Here is a 20,664-nt window from a genome sequence, read left to right as displayed (position 1 = left end):
GGCCCTCTTGTAAGGTTGGTCACCGATCAACATGAACCGTCAGACTCTCTTTTTTAGCAAGCGAGCTTCCTCCGGATCGGCAGGTGTAGCTTTCGAATGCAAGAACTCTATCAGGGTTGTCTACAGTCGTTCAGGAAGGTGATTCCCTCCATCCGGTTGACGTGCGCCACAAGCGAGACTTGCTCAATTGGCTGACCTATGACGATCAACGATAACGAACTGGCTAGCTTTGCTAGCTCGTCCACCGCTTGATTCTCCAATCGGGGGATCTTCTTTATGACAACCTCCTGAAAGTTGGCCTTCAGCTTCTCAAAATCTTCTGCATAGAGCCTTAGCCGTGTGTTGCTTATTTAGAAGGTCCCGGATAGTTGCTGAGCGGCGAGCTGGGAGTCCGAGTGGATGAGGGCTTTAACTGCTTCCACGTGTCGAGCTACCTATAGGTCGGTTATCAGTGCCTCATACTTTGCTTCGTTATTAGTGGCTTTGTAGTCCAGCCGAACGGGCAGCCGCATTCGATCCTCTCGAGACGACATAAGCAATATGTCGATCCTGCTGCCCTGCCGAGTAGACGGACCGTCCACATATATCTTCCATGTTGCTGTCGACTCATCACTTTGGATTTTCGTGATGAAATTTGCCAAGGCCTGAGCCTTAATCACCGACCGAGGTTGATTCTAAATGTCGAACTCACTGAGCTCTGTCGTCCACTTAATCAGCCGTCCGGACGCTTCTAGATTGAGGAGGGCTCTTCCCAAAGCGCTGTTAGTCATCACTATTATTGAGTGCGCCAGGAAGTACGGGCGAAGCCTCCGCGCGGCTAGTACTAATGCATAAACAAACTTTTCAAAACTAGTGTAGCGGGACTCAACATCTTTTAATATGTGGCTCAAAAAACACACAGGCTGCTACTCTGGACCGTTATGCCTAATTAGAGCTGACCCGACCACATGCTCATTAGATGACAAGTAGATCCAGAGCGGCTCACCCGTGACTGGCTTGGCTAAGATAGGCAGTGAGTTTAGATACTCCTTCAGCTCCTCCAGCGCCTGGTCGCACTCAGCGTCCCATTGGAATTTTGTAGCTCGGCGCAGTGTCTTGAAAAATGGTAGGCTCCGATTGGACGACTTGGACATGAACCTGGACAGCGCCGTGATCCGACAGGTTAGCATCTGAGCTTCCTTCCAATTCCGAGGCAGAGGCATGTTCTGCAAAACTTGGACCTTGCTCAGATTGGCTTCAATGCCCCGCTCGGCGACGATGTAGCCCAGGAAGCGACCACTCTTTGCGCCTAGGGGTGGACATAATTCGGTTAAACACGGAAAAATCGACCGAACTAAAATTTTTTGGTTTTTTCGGTGTTTCAGTCGGTTTCGGTTTAAGTTTTTAAAATTCGATTATTCGGTTCAGTTTATGGTTTTGACTCCCAAAAAATAGAATAAACTGAACCGACCGTATTATACTTAAAATATGATTTTATGGATATTGGGTCATACAAGTGGATTAAGCCTGTAATCATTTGTAATATAATAGCACAATCAAATTATATATTTATATATTTACTTGTTGTTATCTGATAACAAAATTTTAGTATTACTTTAAATTCATAATTATTTTAATAAATTGATACTTTTTCTTGGTCTCTAAACTAATATTTGTAGTCGCACAAAATCAATTTAATTCATTATATTAACCGTATATAACCGACCATATAAATTGGACCGTATTACAATAAAAATCGGACCGAACCATAATAATATGATTTGGTTTTAGATCAAAGATTTTCAAAACCGAAACCAAAAAAATCAAACCGTAGTAGAGTAAAGCCAGACCAAATCGGTCGATGCCCACCCCTATTTACGTCGAACAGACACTTGCTCGGGTTCAACTTTATTTCGTATGCCCTTTACGTCCAACAAGTCTCGTCGATATCTACGCATAGGTCAGCAACTCGGAGGGATTTGATGAGTATGTCATCGACGTATACCTCCATATTACGACCGATATGCCGTCTGAATACTTTATTCATTAGCTTCTGGTAGGTAGCTCCAGTATTTTTCAGTCCGAACGACATGACATTGTAGCAGTATGTCTCATTGGGCGTAATGAAGCTGACCTTCTCTTGATCCTCCCGGGCGAGCGACACTTAGTGGTATCTTTGATACATGTCGAGCATGCAGATCAGCTCGTATCCCGCCGTTGAGTTTACCATTTGATCTATCCTGGGCAGCGGATAGAAATTCTTTAGGAAAGCCTTGTTGAGATCACGAAAGTCGATGCAGACCCGCCATGTGTTGCCCCGCTTGGAGACTAGCACCATAGTAACTAGCTAGCTCGGGAATTGGATTTCCATGATATGCCCGGCCTCCAATAGCTTCTCTATCTCCGCCCGGATGATCACGTTCTGCTCCGTGCTAAAATCTCTCTTCCTTTGCTTGACCGGTCGAGCATCCGGTCGGACGTGAAGCTCGTGTTAAGCCACGCTCAGAGAGATGTCATGCAGCTCATGTGTCAACCACGTGAACACATCATGATTCTGTTTGAGGCAGGCGATCAGCTTGACCTTCTTCTCCTCCTCCAGGTCGGCGGCCACGAAGGTCGTGGCTTTCGACCGGCTCGGGTGGATCTACACCTCCTCCTTTTCTTCATATACAAGGGTGGGAGGTTTTTCGGTAATAGCATTTACCTCTAGCCGTGGAGTCTTCCGAGCTGTTTGGCCTCGGTTTTGATCATCTCCACATAGCAGCGCCGAGCAGCCAGTTAGTCGCCTTTGACCTCACCCACCTGATTGTCCACTGGGAACTTCGCCTTCTGCTAGTAGGTCGACACTACTGCCCGAAACTCGTTGAGGGTCGGTCGACCCAAGATGACGTTATAAGCTGATGGCGTGTTTACTACTATGAAGTTAGTAGTTCGGGTCCTCCTCAACGGCTCTTCTCCCAGCGAGATGCTTGGCCAATCGGCAAAACTTCGTTGCTGGTGAATCCGTAGGGCGGGGTCGCCATGGGCAACAGCTCGCTGCGATCGATCTGCAATTGATCGAATGCTTACTTGAAAATGATGTTCATCGAACTCCCCGTGTCGACGAAGGTCCGGTGAATGGTGTAGTTGGCGATCATCGCTCGGATGATCAAAGCATCATCATGAGGGATTTTGACACCCTTCAAATCACTGGGGTCGAAGCTGATCTGAGGCCCTTCGGCCTTCTCCTTGCTGCACCTCACGGCATGGATCTCCAACCACCGAGCGTATGACTTTCTGGCTCGGTTGGAGTCTCCGTTGGTCGGCCCTCCTGCAATCATACCTATCTCTCCCCGGGAAGTGTTGTTCTTGTTTTCCTCTTCCCGAGCGGATGACATGTTGCACTCGGCTGGGATCCTGGAGGGATCAATTTCCTCCTTCGCTGATGGCGATGACGCTCGGGCTCCCATCTTTCTTCCTCTCGCCGCTCGATTGAGCGACGACGATCTCGTCGATCAGGCGATGGGGAGCGACAATGATATCTTCTGGGGATTGGTCGACCGACGATTGGCGTCAGTTCTTGGCAGTCCCGTGTGTTATGCGTCGTCGACTGGTGGAATAAACAAAACATAGGCGTCCATACCTTGCCCTTCGATGCCTTGGGCCGACCGGATGCCACACGTTGTACGATATGTGCCCTGGTCTCCCGGTACGATCGTGCTCCCTCAGCCCTCGGCTCCTTGGGCAGCAGATGGTTGTTAGCCGGTCGACGCTTAATCGGCGCCGAATGCTCAGTCGGCGCCTCCTTTCTCCTGGTCGCCTGGGCTTCTTTCACGTTGATGTACTCGTTGGCCTTTTTGAGCATATGGTCGAAGTCTCTGGGTGGCTTCCGGATGAGTGATCGGAAGAAATCTCCCTCGGCGAGCCCCTGGGTGAAGGCATTCATGGTCTCAGACGAGAACAAGGGGATGTTCATGGTCACTTGGTTGAAGCGCTGAATATACGCTCAGAGCGCTTCCTTGGGCTCTTGTTTCAGGGCGAAGATGTTGACGCTTGTCTTCTGGTAGTGCCGACTACTAGCGAAGTGGTGCTGGAAGGCGGCTTGGAAGTCTTTGAAGCTTCGTATCGAGCCATCCGACAGTCTTCTGAACCAGCGCTGCACCGATCCGGAGAGAGCCGTGAGAAAGACTCTACACTTCACTCCGTCTGTGTACTGGTGCAGCGTAGCCTCATTGTCAAACCGATCCAGATGATCATCTGGGTTGGTCGATTCGTTGTACCTCCCGATCGCTAACGGGGTGTAGTGCCGAAACAGAGGGTCTTTATATGATCTCCTATGAGAACTGCCTATTGATCCATTCGGGAGACACGGCGCTTCGGGGCGTTTTTCCTTTCCACGCATCCCAAACGGGCGCATCGTCGGAATATGATCCCCGCTCTTGATGTGCTTGGGCTATCTCCAAGGGGGTTTGGAACAGAGCTCGATGGAAGGGGATCGGCGCAGGCGGCGTTTCCCCTTGGGTGTCAGTTGACCTTTGATTCTGCCCTCATACGGAGAGTTGCTCTGCTCGGTCTTCTTGCCCCGCTCGCCTATCGACCGCCGATGTTGCAAGTTGCGACGCTGGTCGGTCGGCTAGCGCTTATTGCTGTTGTTGTTGCTCTATCATTTTTGTTGCCCCGTGCTTGCACGAGCATCTTCAGCTCCTCTTGAGTGAATGTCACGATGGTTAGTTGTCCAACGTTTTCCATCTTTTCGGCTCGGATTCAGGTGACATTCCCACAGACGACGCCAAATATGATTCTGTCTAAAAGTCGAAGAGATGGATACTGGGGACGTGGCGCTCTTGTTAACCTCCGGTGAACTTCGCTCCTACCTGCAACACAAGCAACGTCAGTGTCGAGCCAGGGAAGGGGTCCCCGACGATGACCTTCTGACACTCAAGTCAGTCTCCAACGAAGCAAGAAGAAACGAAAAGAAGCAAGAACTGTAGCGCAACAGTAGAAATCGCGAGAAAAACATACCTCTGGACCCCCTTTATATAGAGCCCCAGAAGCGCGTGTGCATGCTTCCCAAGACGAGCACACATCTCAAAGTTTTTCCTGAAAAGATGTGTCAGTAAAGTATCTCTGACACAGTACCTTAACGGGTCAAGCATATATCTAAAGTGATAGTGGAAGCTTCCGCCGTACGATCCTCTGTCTGACCATGCCGCCTGTCAGCGACACTAGCTCCCAAAAGGATGTCGAAGGATATCCCGCTATGTCTGTTGTCTGGCCGAGCGGAATGACCGCTCGACCGGAATTCTGCTATCCTCGCACTGTCTGCTGTCACGCCGAGCGAGATAGCCGCTCGACCGAGAGTCCGCTGTCCACGTATCGGTCGTTGCCGGGCCGAGCGGGAAGGACGCTCGGTCGGGAGCCCACTGTCCATATGCTCGATTGACGGGCCGAGCGAGATAGCCGCTCAGTGGGTAGTTCACTATCTACATGCTCAGCTGATGTTTAGCCTGCTGCTAGTCTGAGCGGAGTAGCCGCTTGGCTCAGCTTCTGCGCGTCCTTTGAGTGTCGGTATGATTACTCCCTATGTCAAAGACGATGGATCGGTGTTTAATCTCCGATCAACCTATGACTCACCCGATCGGCTAACACCGTTCATCCGTTGACTTTGACTTCTGCCATGATAGTAGGATGAACCCTATCCTAATCACCACATCGATCATAAATCATAAAGTCTATTCAACCTTAGCCGAGTGACTTTTCTAAACATGGGGCATGGGATAATTTAAAACTATATTTACATCTATCAGGAATCAAATCATAGCTCATTGATAACAAGTCCTGCGAAGTATAATACGGCTACATCCGCGAGGCCATGTCTTGCCTAAATCACAATGAAAGAAAAGGTTAATATTAGAGCATCAGATGAAAGACAAAAGCAACATAGCAGCAGTTCGCTGGGTGAAGATTTTTGGGCTTCTGGCTCTCTGTTAGGCCAACAGGCCGATATTGCTGCCCAGTAACAACGCCCTTGCCTAGACCAGCCAACGACCTAATAGGCTGAGGCCATATCCTCCGTTAGCGGTGTCAACAATCTGAGCCATCCATGACTTGAAATGAATTATGAATAATTGATATTCATAAATAAAAATTATGAATAATTGATGAAGAATATTTACTAATAAAATTTATAAATTATGTTCATCAATAAACTTTTATCAATATGATAAATAAAAAAATAGAATGATAAAATAAATTTCTATTATCAAATTTAATAATTAATAAAATAATATTTAAAAATAAAAAATTTAAATAATTAAATAATTTTGAATTAAAAACTTGATAACATTTAAACTTAAGTCTGGAACCAAACACAACTCATTTGAAAAAAATCAAGTCAAACAAACTTAACTCATTTACCATTCAATCCTCTACCTTTTTACATTAAAATAAAATCTTAGTTCTAAGTTTTTTTAAGAACGTCACGTACCATCCAACACTTACCGAACTGTTTAGAAAACTTTGGTGAATGATCTTGTGCGATTGTTTAATTTGGACCCAGAAAATTAAAACATATGCTTGTTCAGGATTGATTTTTTTTTTTTAAAAAATAATAAGTATGGATATATCCTCTCTCTCTCTCCTCTCTCTCTCTATATATATATATATATATATATATATATATATATAGCCCCCGCGGGCTGGATCAACCGGTTAAGGCGTGGCATCCTTGCACAATGAGTCGTAGGGTCGAAGGTCCACGGACGCGCACTGGATGAATAATCTGGGCCGGCTGTGTTAAATTCCGGAGACACCACGCTTTACCCGGGCCAGCATTCACCGCTGATTTACCTCCTCCTAGGATCCCTGTGGGGCCAGGCCTAGGGGGCCGCTGGGCGGCGGGACCCGCCTTTTGCTCAATATATATATATATATTACGGGTTCGTTGCCGCATCCAGGGCACCTGGAATCCAGATGCCCTAGGTTAAATCCAAGCGCCCTTATTCAATGAGAATAATTTTTTATTTTTTGTTTACTTTTTAGATATATTATATGTATTTATGGTTTAAAATTTAGGATTTAGGAGTTGAGTTATAATGGATTTGAGTCGATAAAATTTTCTCTCTAGTTTCAGACTTCTCTCATGGAGTATATATTATATGTATTTAAAATTTAAGGGTTGAGTTATAATGGATTTATATTTTACTCCTCTGAATTATAGTATTTTTTTTTAAGAGATGCTGATTTAAAAAAAAATAAATTAAATTTAGATGTCTAAATTCAATACCGACCTCTAGCACACAAATTGATGCTAAATCGATTGAATCAACTAAGGACACCCCCAATGAAATATTAAATGGACATTATAATACGTATTTAATTCCCCTCTCCATTATGAATAAGTAATTACAATACCGACTCATAAGAGAGAGAGAAAGAGAGGGATGTTCAGAGGGAACGTCGTTCATCCCTCTCTCATTTTTTTTAAGCGATAAAAATTTGATTTTAAAATTATTTTTTAAAAGTAAGATTATTGTTTAAAAAAATAATAATAATTTAAATATTTTAAAAATATATTTATTTAATATGATATAATTTTAATATAATTGAATGGACTGTGAGACCCATAAATAATAAGTGTTAATGTTAAAAGGTATGTGAGTAAAAAATTTATATTGTTATAATGAATATGTGATAATAAATTTTTACTTTTTGATGAGATGGTGAATATTATAATAAAAGTGGATTATGAATGCTCTATTTAATATTAAAAAAATTGACAAAACCGATTCCACGTCCCTCCCATTCTTTCAACTTCGTTATAGTCACATGACATCATAGCAAACGTAATACCAATCAACTTGTTTACCTTAATTTTGCTTCAACTTAAGATAAAAATATTAATGTTTATCTTCGTCAACACCATTAAAGGACGGAATAAATTATTGAATCCACACCGCACTCCATTAATTATCTAACCAAAGATTTGTGAAATTTTGATTTTATCTTCCAAAACTTTTAATGTATTTTTCAATTTTTTTTCTTACTAGTTTAAATATTAGAGATTTATTTTCTTCTTCTAACAGCATTCTTTATTTATATATATATATATAACGGTGGGTAACAAGCGCTGTACGATTAAAGCTCTCTAACAACGTAACGCCAGCCCAACTAACAAAATGCGGACTCTGACGAGCGATTGATGCTACGATCGCTTAATTTTGAAGGGACGCATCGCCATTAATGTGAAGCTGGTCGTAGTCCACGGCGAAGAAGCTCGGAGGAGGCGAGCGCAGAACTCCACTCAAACCCGCTGCGCCCTCAAATGAGGGGATTTGGTTAGCGTGATCCATCTCCGACGACGTATAAAGAAACCGGTCGAGAGCGGACCATGATCCGCCGGCGACTCCGCCGTAGCTTTTGATGCCGGCCGCAGGCTCCTCCGCTTGAACTATTTCATGCCCGGCGCAGTCGTCGTCGGGTATCAGCCACGGAAGGGGAGTCGGACTCTGCAGCGCGGCCGGAAGCTTCGTGACTTCGCTCGCCGTCGACGTCGACTCTTCCATGCAGGACCTGTCCATGTAGTGGAGTATCCGGCGCAGTCCGCCGTCGCAGTTCACGACGTCGAAGCTCTTCTGCTGGCAGCTGCTGCTGGCGACGACGTTCGTCTTCTTGAACACCCTGCATACTACCCAACAGTCTTCTTGATTTGCCGACACTTCTCCAGCCAATCCAGTAGTCGCCTGATCAATTAATCAACAAGGACATCAAGATTAATTCTGTATTCTCTTAATTAATTTTGGTAAAATGCTAGCTAATTGTGTATTTACGGCGTCGTACGTTGATTAAGTCATCGTCGAGTCTGTATTCATGCATGATCCATTCGGACTTCTGGCCGCGGGGAGCGCGGCCTCTGTAGAACACCAACGTCTTCCTCATCCCGATCTGTCCGACGCCCGCGTAGATGACCTTGTCGCGGCCGGTGGCCTTCCAAAACCCGGCCGCCGTGGCTCGGTTGGTTCGCGTCCCGGTCGGGTACTTCTTGTCCTTGTGGCTGAAGAAGTACCAGTCGTTCTGCGGCGTTGTTCCGATCTTGCATTCCTCTAAAAAGTTCATTTATTCATCAAATTAATCAAGCTTTAGATGCACGATGCCTCAATCTATATATATATATATATATATATATATATATATATATATATATATATATATATATATATATATATATATATATATACCTTGAATGTCCCATGGCTCGAGCTTGTTGAGGTCGACGTCGCAGATGACATCGGGGTCGATCTTCTCGCACGCCACCTTCTTTCTCAAGTAGTAATTCAGGAGCTCTTCCTCTGTGGGATGGAAGCGGAAGCCCGGCGGCACCCACGACTGCCCGTTCACTGTGATGCTCATCTTCAGCAACTAATTAAATTTTGTTAGGACTGGCGGAGCACAGCTGCACAGGAGAGTGCATACATATATATGAGCATGAATTAGCAATACTCGTCCTCTCGGATGGATCTAGTGACTAACACATGAGGTGTTGTCACAATGAGGTCTGGGGTTCGAATCTCGACAAAGTCGAGGTAAATACCTCCCTTATGTGCTAGTCACTATTCCAAAGGCTAGTAGTCGTCCGTGATTTACCTCCTCCGTGTTGATCTTGGGACGGGGACTCTATACAAACATATTCGCCTTTTGCCACAATGAATTAGCAATACTCCATGTCTTGGTCACTAGTATAGCTGGTTTACTTTGTGGTTGGAGGTGGGGGTTAGTTTACAAAGAAGAAGCCAAGCCACCCACCGCCCCTGCCCAACCTGTGCATACAACGATCGCGCACGTGCAAGTGCGCGCAGCAGGGCAAGCTCAAGAAAGTGTGGCAACATCTGAAAGGCATGACAGCTGACCTTATAATCTCCACGAAAAGCACAAACGAAACTACCAGCATAATTAGGGGCATGAGGAAGAATAAGATCCCATCGTAATCATCTACAGCTGCTCCGGTGCCACAACAACTTCCGCAACAACTACGACAAGAACGGCAATGGCAATCAACGACAGCAGCCGGAGAGTAGCTAGCCACAGAAACGAGAAAAGGCGTTCTAGAAAGAGAGACCAAGGAGATGATGGGGAGTTCGGAGGAACAGCGCTTTCGGGGTGTCCACTGGTATGCGTTGATATATGGGGCAAGATCAGGTGATAACAAACACACTTGATTATTTCACGTAAGTACACGGCCATCGAGTCTGTGTGTATATGGCTATGGCTAGTATTACACTTTCTTGTTTGATTGATTGCATGTGCCAACCAATTTGTCCCAAAATTATTTGGCAGGTCGGCTTGTAGAGGTAGACGCACGAGGCAAAAATATTGTTAGCAAAGGCATAAGTCATTTTTTTTAATCAAGAACGTGTTTCTAGATGATCTACTACGCTCATGCCTATGTTTGCAAAATCGTCATCCCCGATAAATCGATTCTATAATCAGGAACACCAAATTGATCATAGATAGATCGTTTTTTATAGTAGAATCGGGATGAGCAGGATCGATAAGATCGGTAGAAGTTTTAAGAGATCATAACTTTTGACTCGAATTGAACTACAAAATTTATAATATATCAAATCAAAATCTATTCAGAGATCTAGAGTTAATTACTGAATGAAACACGTAATCATCTAGTTTTTGATCTAAAAAATATTATTTAAAGTTTTTTTTGGAAACCTAAAAATTTTTAATTTTTTTTATTATCTTTTAGATAATTTTATAATTTAGATTATTTTCGTCAATGCAAAGTTAAGTTAGGGTTATGAGACTATTTAAATGTCTATTTAGAAACTATTTAAACATTTATTTTGTTATTTTTAGTTAGTTTTTTAGCAATAATATTTTGTTATTTATTTTCTCTCAAATGATGAGTTTTTAAATATATATTACCTAATATTATGTGGTATTAATAGATATTTAGAAAATTATTTTTTGATATTCATGTTCGAATCAAAGATTTCAATACCTACTACGTCAATTACTTTATTGGCATTTAAACTTAATCATCTTGTGAAAAAAAATTAAATTACTAGTTAATTTAAATTTATACATATAATAATATCATAATGTGTCGAGGGTATATATATATAAATATAATTATTAATCTATTTATATCTAAATGATCTTTTTAGATTTTTTAATTATTAATCATATATTATAAAATTTCAAGAGTTTTTGATAAGATCGACAATCTAATTCCAATCGATTTAATCTTGACCCTAAATCGATTTTACATAAGATTACAATTCTGTGAAGTATGGTTCATACTATGGCTAAATTACCCCCTTCTAAGGGACATAGACAAAAAAAAAAAAAAAAAAAAAACGAGGCATGGTACATAATTATAAGAAAAAAGAACCCGACAAATTTTAATCTTTCAAATACTGGACCATTGTTAATGAAATTATTGCTTAAAAAGTTCCACATCATAAAATACGGAAGTTAATCAACCAACCTGATGGGAACATCATCCATAACCGGTAGTTTTTCCAGAAATTCTATGCCTCCCAAGAAAAATCTGCAGTAGTGAAAAAAATAGCAAGGTTCAGCAACTTCATTCCACTTGTAAATGGGATGTAAACAAGAAAAAAAAAATGGAGGGTAAATTTAATGATGAAGCTGTTTTATATAATCATTAAGACAGCTTGAAAAGGGAAAAAAAAAACGTAAATAAAAGATACAATGTCACATATCTAGATTTAACAATTAAGATGCGATTAGCCTATTACTGAACCAAGTCAATCAAGAAAAAAATCCTTTTGCTAAACAGATATTTGGACATTAATATATGACAAAGCAAGATTCAAGCATAGATAACAAAAGCAAATGAATATTTGACGTATCCAAACTATGCGGACGACCTACTTGTATGGAAGAGCCATTAAAAATTTCTGTTTTTAGTTTTCACTTTTTAGAACACTAAAAAAATCATTAAAACTGGGGAAAAAATTATTTGCTGCATCATTCACATCAAATAATTTTTTTAAAATTACTTTTAAATTTTATTTTCTAAAAAACAATAAATATAAACAAAAAGTGAGAGAAAAACAGTGAAGACAAGAGGAAAAGAACAAATAGCAGGAATATATGTGATAAATCAAATTGGAGATGCATCTTACAGTCCAATCATATGAACATAAAAAAATTGAAACTTAAAACGCAAGCAATTAGGTGAGAATAGCATCATAGTCGATCTTCTTGCTAAGTATAATCCCAAGAAAAATTTCCTATTCTAGATAATATCATATTCATGCCAAGTTCTGTCGAGCCAATGTAACTTCAGACCCATGGTATACCATCTCCTATGAAGTAACTTGCAATGCAGCAGAGACACTCCTACGAACTCCTAAACAAAGTGATGTTAGGATAAAACCTAGATATGTGAGACAGGTCGAACAACTAAGCTTACTTTTGGATATGCATACACAACCACTAAAAACTATAGCAAACAATGTTTTCACAATACAACAACTAACCCTTTGTCCTACTAAGTGGGGTCAGCTGACTTTTTCACGAGAATCTGCAGGATAAAACTTAGACAAAAAAAAATTGGTACTTGAACTAGGAGACCAATATCCAATATGAATTGGATCTAGATGTCTGACACCATATTTTATAAAACTATTTACATGTGGTTCATAAGAGTGCAATGCAACTATTTTGGCAGAGAGTAATAGTGGGGTATTGGGCATCCGAAGACTGCATTTTCATGAGCATCTGACCATTCATTCCCTTCCCATTCTCAAGCTTTAGACTAATTACACATTGTATCATCAACTATATTAAATTCATAATTTCAGCTATATAAACATGAGAATTTAGCTAGAAAATGAGATTTCTCCTTGTAAAGGTTTTGTTTTTTGTACGCTCCGTGAAAGACTAGCATGACAAAAGACTACTGATTAAAATCTTGAGCCACGTCAACCAATAGGAGTGAATTTTTCTATTCCTTCCGCTGATTAATAGGCAAGATGCTTACTAAAACCCCACGTATACAAATGGAACTTAATGGCTGCTTTCATTACGAGAAGCTCTGAGTTTCTCAATCTTTTGCCAAAGACTTAAGCAAGAAGCTTTGTGCCTCTGGATCACTCAACCCAGTCTTCAGTGTTACACAATCTTTTGCTGATGTCCTCCATGAGAAGAAGTGAATTGTTCGCCACTAGTAGCTCTGTATTGTTCATCCTTCATCACAAGAAGCTCTACGTTGGCTCCTCCTCCATGTTGAAACCTAGTTAAGTTTCCTCCTCTAGCATTGACTCGCTAGGGAGATTCGAGACATGTTGCAACTCATGTTTCTCTAACATCAAAAATGGCTACTCCCCTTCTTCTTCCTTCTCCCCCTCTTTGAGGTCGGACAGGATAGTGATTATCCGGAATTGAGAAGAAGACAAGAAGAGAAACCATTGAAAATGAAGAGAAACTCGTCGTTCTCTAGGTTTTACCAAAAAAAGAAAATTTTATTAAAAATAGAGGATAATCCCTCAAACAACTAAACAAACGCTTATATAGAAAAACCCTAACTCATAAATTCCCGTATACCAAAAATACTCTAAATACCATAAAAAACAAAAAATACTAAAAATAGAAAAAAGATGTTTGGATCCTCCGAAAATGTTCTAAATGGTATTTTTTTGCACGAAACTTGGTAGTTACGGTTCCCCGTAACAAATATATATCTCTAAATTCTGCACGCGTGAGAGCAAATGAGTAAAAAGTTGACTCGTTGAAAATTGGGTACTCCTACGTTAGCCCTGCATCACTTTCTTGTCTTTCCCCTCCCCTTCCTTGATGGACATCATTGACATAAAGCAATTTTGTTGTGACTAGGAGCCGAAACTCCAATTTGGAATGAGATTTTAAACTTTGCAGAAGAGTTTAATTGCTTTCCAAAATTTTAAACTTCATGAGAACATGAAGAGAGCAAATTTGAAGGTGCAGTGTCTCTATATCACATTTTACTTGTTTACCGAGTAGTCAATTAAATTTTCATACAGTTGCCTATTATGATGTTAATCATGACCAAAAAGATAAGGATTCTAGATTATTTCAGACATGAAATGTTATATCTTTTAAAAAAATTAAAAAAATAAGGGTGCGTTTGAAATTTTTTAAAAAAATTTAGACCTTTTTGCAAAAGTACGATTAAAGGGATGCATAAATGGTGAAGATGATTAGACAAATTAGTTGTTGACAACTCAGAGTAGTTAGAAAAGCAATGCAAATAAGAGACGTAGAGAACTAGAGTTCTTCAAAGAGATCACGTATTTCTTCGTGTATCGCCTATTAAGGGTGTAAAGAGATTTGGTGTTAAGGGCAAAGTTAGTACCTAGATGTATTGGACCCTTTCAGATTCTTGACCGATGGCTTATAGGCTTGCTCTACCACGTCCACTAGCAAGAGGAGTTCATGATGTGTTTCATGTATCGATGTTGCGGAGATGTGTTTTCCTATCCATCTCATGTGCTAGAAAGTTTGATGGCACCTTTTACCTAGATACTACTTGTGAGAAACATCCACTCTGTATCTTGCAACACAAAGAGCATTTGCTTCGTGTTTTAAACATGACCTTCGAATCTTTCTGTGTGTTCGTGGGCTTCGTCCCTGACTAATAAAATGATAAACAAATTATATCATAAAGTTTAGCACTGCCCTCCAAAAGGAGTTACGCTAACATTGATATTAATTAACAAAATAATAGATATGATATTTATATTTAGAGTTTTTGACTTTACGTTTTGAAAGAAGTGCATTACCCTTGACATTAAATTGTTAAGATAATAAATGTATTACTTACATTATTGAGCTTCGGCTTTCCTCATTAAGAGTTGTGTGATTATTTGTAGTATAGAGCAGTTGGCTCCGTTCTCAAAGAGGACTTTTGAGTCTTTTCACACATTCATAGGCTTCGATCAAATTAATATGATTTTCTTTCCTCATAAGGTGGATTGCAGGTCGTTCACCCTATTTTTATGTGAGGCACCTCATGAGATGGATTGTGGGTCGTTCATCCTATATTTTATATGTGAGACACTTTTCGGATAGATTGCAGGTCGTTTACCCTATATATATGTGTTTGTATATGTGCATTCATATGATCATGTATTTCATATTGGGTGGATTGCGAGGTCGTTCACCCCATGTACATACAATACATCTCTTTCGGGTGAATTGCTGGTCATTCACCCAATCTATGTATGTATAGGTGCATACATATGATACATTGTCGTCATGAGTAGATTGCAGGTTGTTCACTCTCCTATACAATACATCCTTCTCGAGTGGGTTGTAGGTCGCTCACCTCGATGTTTTTATTTATACATAATGTGTTCGTATTAAGTGGATTGCAGGTCATTCATCTTTATTTATATGGTACCTCCTTGATGAATATATTACATATGTGATTCACCAACTTAATAAAGTATATTGAGTTGTCGGATAAAAAAAGACCATAATATGGGTAATGTTGAAAAATGAGAAATTAAGGATAACTAACAAAATCAACTAAGAAGAGAATCAAAGACGAATAAAAAAGGGCAGTCCGGTGCACGAAGCTCCCGCTATGCGGGGTCCCGAGGAAGGATTCATTGTACGCAGTCTTACCCTGCTTTTTTGCAAGAGGCTATTTTCAGGATTCGAACCCGTGACCTTTTGATCACAAAGTAACAACTTTACCGTTGCGTCAAGGCTCCGCTTCAGAATCAAAAGACAAATGATATGGAAATATAATTTGTAAATCATGTTGCTCTCTTTGATTATATTTTCATGCACGTCTTCTTATCTCCACTTTGTAATTTGTACTCACTCTCTTTTTTTCTTTGGCCTTTAGGTTAGTGCTATAACATTAGTAGAGTTACTTCAGAGGTATGCATGTAGTTTAGTTAGTTTTTTTTCTATATTTTGCTCTAATATTATTACAATTCATGTACAGAAAGCGAAGCTAATGTCATGGCAAGCCTAGCTCATACAAGGCATGACATGAAAACTTGTCGAGCATAATTAAAGTAGGGTACATTGATGAATTTTCCAAGGAGGTCTCTAGATGGGTCTTTTTATTTGTCATCAGAAACAGATCTATTCAAGGGTTATACTGGGCTATAGCCCAGCCCTACCAACCCAAAAAAAAAACAAGTGTAATATGACATATCTAATTTCGACTCGCTCCCATCTCCAACACGTGTGTGTCATTCGATCACTGATGCCACCGCAAAGGCACACCGTCCGACATCAGAGTGACTCCTCTGCATCGGCACCGCCGCACCGGCCCTCACAGCATATGCGCATCTGATATCTCTTAGAGGACAGACAACTGGAGTTTGGACAGGTAACCCTAAATGGTAAATCCCTAACTATTTTCTCCTTCTCCTTTCTACTGTATGTTCGCAATCGCATCCTAACTCCGTTGTCGTGGCCACCATTGAGTAGCCAAAGCATGTCGTGGCTTGCCGGCTTCACTACCAAAGCATTGCGTATTGGCGTGATGGCGTTGGTCACGTTGTCGTGTTGGTTTTGGCATTTTGTCAAAGCCAGCTTCATAAATCACATTATTGGTGAAAGTGAAATGACGTTGCCGTGTTGATTTATAATTTGTTTTTTTATGGATTGTCATTACTCATTATTTTACATAAAATCATTTTACAATAACACTATTTGACGATTTGATTTTATCAATATTTTTCAATTGGCTTTAGCTTTTAGCATATTATTTTAGAATAAGATAATAATTTACATTTTATCTCAAGCTATTTCCCTACCTAATTCATTGTACTTTGAGCCATTAGTGAACTATTACTTGTTTATTTATTTAGGGATTTAATTTGAATTATTTCAAGATGGAACATCAATCTGCTATAAAGAAAGGAAAGACATTAATATCATCTTTCTTTAAAAAGAGAAATCGTGAAACTAGTGAAAGCACTTCAATTCCTACTACAATGGAAAATCAATCTAGTGAAAGTCTTTTCATTCCTAGTGTCCAAATTCCTTTAATTTCTTCTCCTAGTGAAGACCATCAATCATCCTCTGCTTGTATTGAACGAGATCCGGGAAAAAGAAAACAAATATATGAATATTATGTTAATATACGAGATAAGATAAGGCGTTCATATCTAAGGATGAGGCATTATCAATCAGATATGTTGGAGTATCCGACTACAAAATTTGGAAGTCAAAATCGTCGATTTCAGAAATTTCATTAGTTGGAGTATTTGCCTTCAACAAACAAGGCGTATTATTTTTATTGTTTTCTTTTTCTGAATTATATTAATTCATCTAATATCTCAGCACTAGTCAATGAAGGATTTGATAAATGGAAAAGGGTAAACCAAGGAAAAACATGTGCATTTCTTGCCCATATTGGTTTTGCAGCTTCTTCACCTCATACTATGTGTGAGAGAAGGGCTGAAAATTTTATGTCGGCATATTGATAATGTGATACATGTTCAAGCTAAAGAGGAAAAGGAGAAAAATCCTTTGCATTTGAGGACCTCAATTGTCACTATTCGATGGCTAGCACTTCAAGGTTGTGCCTTTAGAGGTAATGATGAATCTCTCTATTCATCTAATCATGGGAATTTTCCTAAATTGGTGAAGGCTTTTGCAAAAATGAGTACGGAAATTGATAAAATTGTACTTGAGAATGCTTCAAAAAAATACCCAATATATCGCTCCAGAAATTTAGAAAGATATTTTACATATTATGGCCAATAGAATACGACAGATGGTTTGAGAAGAAGTTGGAGATAAATTCTTCTGTATTCTTGTTGATGAAATACAAGATATATCTAAATGAGAGCAAATGATCATTATCTTGATGTTTGTGAACAATCATGGGATTTTGACAAAAAGATTTTTTGCCATCAAAAGTGTTAGTGATAATACCTCATTAAATCTGGAAAAAAAATATCAAATGTTTTTGTTCATCATGACCTACAAGTTAAGAAAATCAGAGGCCAAAGATATGCTAATGCTAACAATATGCGTGGCGCGTGGAATGGACTCCCGGCATTATGTCTCAAAGATGGTCTTTATGCATACTATGTCTACTGTATTGCTCATCGACTACAACTAACATTGGTTTCTGCTGCTAAGGATGTCAGTGTTACTTGAGAATTCTTTCCTTATTTGGACAATATTGTTAATATTGTTACTTCTTCTATTAAGTGCATTGCTGAGTTACATACTGCACAAAGAAATGAAATCGAACATTGGCAATTGGAAAACTTGATTATAGAAGTGGGGCCAATCAGATTGGTAATTTGCCGCAAGCAGGAGCCATTCATTGGAGTTCTCACTATGACTTAGTAAAAAGCCTGATTGGTAAGTACGATGCAACTTGCAAAGTTTTTGAAGTTCTTAGTGATTATTCTCCAAATGGAAGAGCTGAGGCTGAAGTTCAGGGAATTTATATAAACATGGCAAGCTTTGAATTTGTGTTCATTTTGCACTTAATGCATAAAATTATGAGAACAACAAATACTCTAATTCTTCAAAGAAAATCTCAAGACATTTTGACTTCTATTACATTTGTCTCTACTACTAAAATCATCGTTCAAGAACTTAGAGAATGCGGGTGGGAAGAATTTTTTCATGAAGTGAGTTTTTTGTTCGAGAAATGATATTGATGTGCCTGACCTTAATTGCCTATATAAGATCAGTCATTCTCGTCAGTAAATTACAGTTGAGCATCATTACCACTTTGATATTTTTAATGTAGCAATAGATTTTATCCTGATGGAGTTAAATACTCAGTTCAATGAGTCATCAGTGGGACTTCTTTCTCTTAGTACGGCTTTAGATCTTAAAAATCCATTTGACTCAATTAACAGTGATGATATTTGCAAACTTGCAAAGAAGTTTTATCCTAAAGATTTCACAAATCAAGACATCATTACTTTAGAATATGAATTGGTACATTATAAACTTGATGTGATGCAAAATTTGAAGGTTTCTACACTTGTTGAATTGTGTCAGCAATTGACTGAGTCAAAGGTTTACATTATGTTGACTAGATTGATTCATCTCGTTTTGATGTTATCTGTTTCTACTACCACTACTAAGCGAGCCTTTTCAGTAATGAAGCATGTGAAGACGGTACTTTGCAATAACATGGAGGATGATTTTCTTGAAGATTGTTTGACACTCTATATTGAATGAGATTTAGCTAAGGATATAGATATCGGTTCTATTATAGATGAATTTTATGTTTCAAAATCTCGTAAGGCACAACTTTGTTGAACAGTATAATGTAATAACTTTTTTTTATTATATATCTATATAATTTATTACATTAAGTTTAAGGCTTCAAAGCCCCCCCCCCCCTAACTCTAATTCATGGATCCGTCCCTGTTTGTCTCTTGTCCTTCTTATATCTTTAAACTAAACATGTAACATAGTTCTTATGATACTGAAGATCCTACATATTAGATTATATACCAGTGAATGTAGCACAAATAAATTCTAAAATGTAAAAGGTTGGTATCTTCAAAAATTGAGATATGTATTAGCATTGGAGATAAGCCTAATAATTCATCACATGATCACAAAACCTTATTAAAACGGAGAAAAAATGAATGCGTTGTGTCAAAACAAGCAATTCATACACAAACCCATCTTTCTAAGTTGCAAAACCATTGTCCTAATTGTTAGAAACACAATGGTGCAATCAAGTAGAAACATTGATGCAAATCACGGACTACCTTCCTGAAACGTCAAACTAAACTCGGTTATCTTGAAAACCCTAACACTCTATTCCAAACATCTGTTAATGAAACTGTAGGAAAATCATTCCTTTATGACACTTTAAAAAAGTGCAAGCCAGATTGTAATCATCTAACAATTGAAACGCTAACGAAAGACAATTGAGGTTTGTCTAGGATACAAATACGGATCTCAGAGAGAATAAATAAACATGCTGAAAAAAGGCCAAATCCCAACCAAGACGAATTGATCATGAAAAATGAATGAATAAATCAATCAATCAATAATAAACAGAAGAAATGCCCGAAAGAAGATCCAGGAATCACCTCGTTCAAACGCCGACACAGACAGAGGGATCATTTAGCGACCATTCGGAGGATGATGTCTTCGTAGCATATGATGCCGGCGGAGCCGACCTCGACCTCTCGGATCCACTCATCAAACTCGTTGGGATCTAGCTTCTAGCCGATGCTAGTGAGGACATGGTGGAGATCCGATACGGCGACCTAGCCGGTGGAACCTTTGTCAAGGACGCGGAAAGCGTCGCGCAGTTGGCCGTCGAATGGCTCGGGGCGGAGGTATTTTTGCATCAGTTAGAGGAACCGGGGTAATTCGGTGGGGGCGGTGAGGCCCTCGGTGGCGGCGATGTCCTTGAGCGGGGCCTGCGTGGGGTTGCCGCCCAGGGAGCGCATCAAAATGGCCAGCTCCGACGCTGCGATCCGGCCGTCGTGGTCCGCGTCCAACAGATTGAACGCCTCCTTCATCGACACCACTTGCTGCTCCGTCAGATCCTCCTTTTCCATCGCTGCTGCTTTTTTTCTCGCTATTTTTCTGCGCACCCTCTTTACCTACCCCGCCGTTGGTGGCCTTTGCAGAGAACGAAGCGAAACACTGGAAGGCGGAAAAGGGCGAGATTGTAATAATGTTATAAATTCTAAAAAAAAAAAAAATCATCACGTACATTTT

At 40.0% G+C, this 20,664-nt stretch overlaps 1 protein-coding gene and 1 pseudogene across 1 annotated transcript; both read right to left on the bottom strand.

Moving 5' to 3' along the window:
• Window positions 1–8,074: 8,074 nt before the first annotated feature.
• On the bottom strand, window positions 8,075–10,538 carry LOC122016729 (NAC domain-containing protein 43-like). Its single transcript, XM_042574117.1, has 3 exons — window positions 9,195–10,538; window positions 8,797–9,059; window positions 8,075–8,699 (listed from the first exon to the last, which is right to left on the bottom strand). The coding sequence occupies exons 1-3, from the start codon at window positions 9,364–9,366 to the stop codon at window positions 8,172–8,174; spliced, it is 963 nt and encodes a 320-aa protein (XP_042430051.1). The 5' UTR covers window positions 9,367–10,538; the 3' UTR covers window positions 8,075–8,171.
• A 793-nt stretch (window positions 10,539–11,331) lies between these two features.
• Window positions 11,332–20,594, bottom strand: LOC122017310 (annotated as a pseudogene).
• Between the last annotated feature and the right edge of the window lie 70 nt (window positions 20,595–20,664).

Source organism: Zingiber officinale, chromosome 8B (assembly GCF_018446385.1).
Source record: "Zingiber officinale cultivar Zhangliang chromosome 8B, Zo_v1.1, whole genome shotgun sequence".
In the NCBI taxonomy this organism is placed as follows: domain Eukaryota; kingdom Viridiplantae; phylum Streptophyta; class Magnoliopsida; order Zingiberales; family Zingiberaceae; genus Zingiber; species Zingiber officinale.
The sequence above is the reverse complement of the archived record's forward strand: the minus strand, read 5'-3'. Positions and strand labels throughout refer to the sequence as shown.

Bases quoted from the DNA above. Each gene is read 5' to 3' on its own strand.
- LOC122016729 (XM_042574117.1), bottom strand. From the start codon at position 9,366: ATGAGCATCACAGTGAACGGGCAGTCGTGGGTGCCGCCGGGCTTCCGC. The intron at 9,060-9,194 runs GTATATATATAT...TGAACTTTTTAG, and splicing joins CGAGCCATGGGACATTCAAG to AGGAATGCAAGATCGGAACA. The intron at 8,700-8,796 runs GTACGACGCCGT...TTAATTGATCAG, and splicing joins TCGACGATGACTTAATCAAC to GCGACTACTGGATTGGCTGG.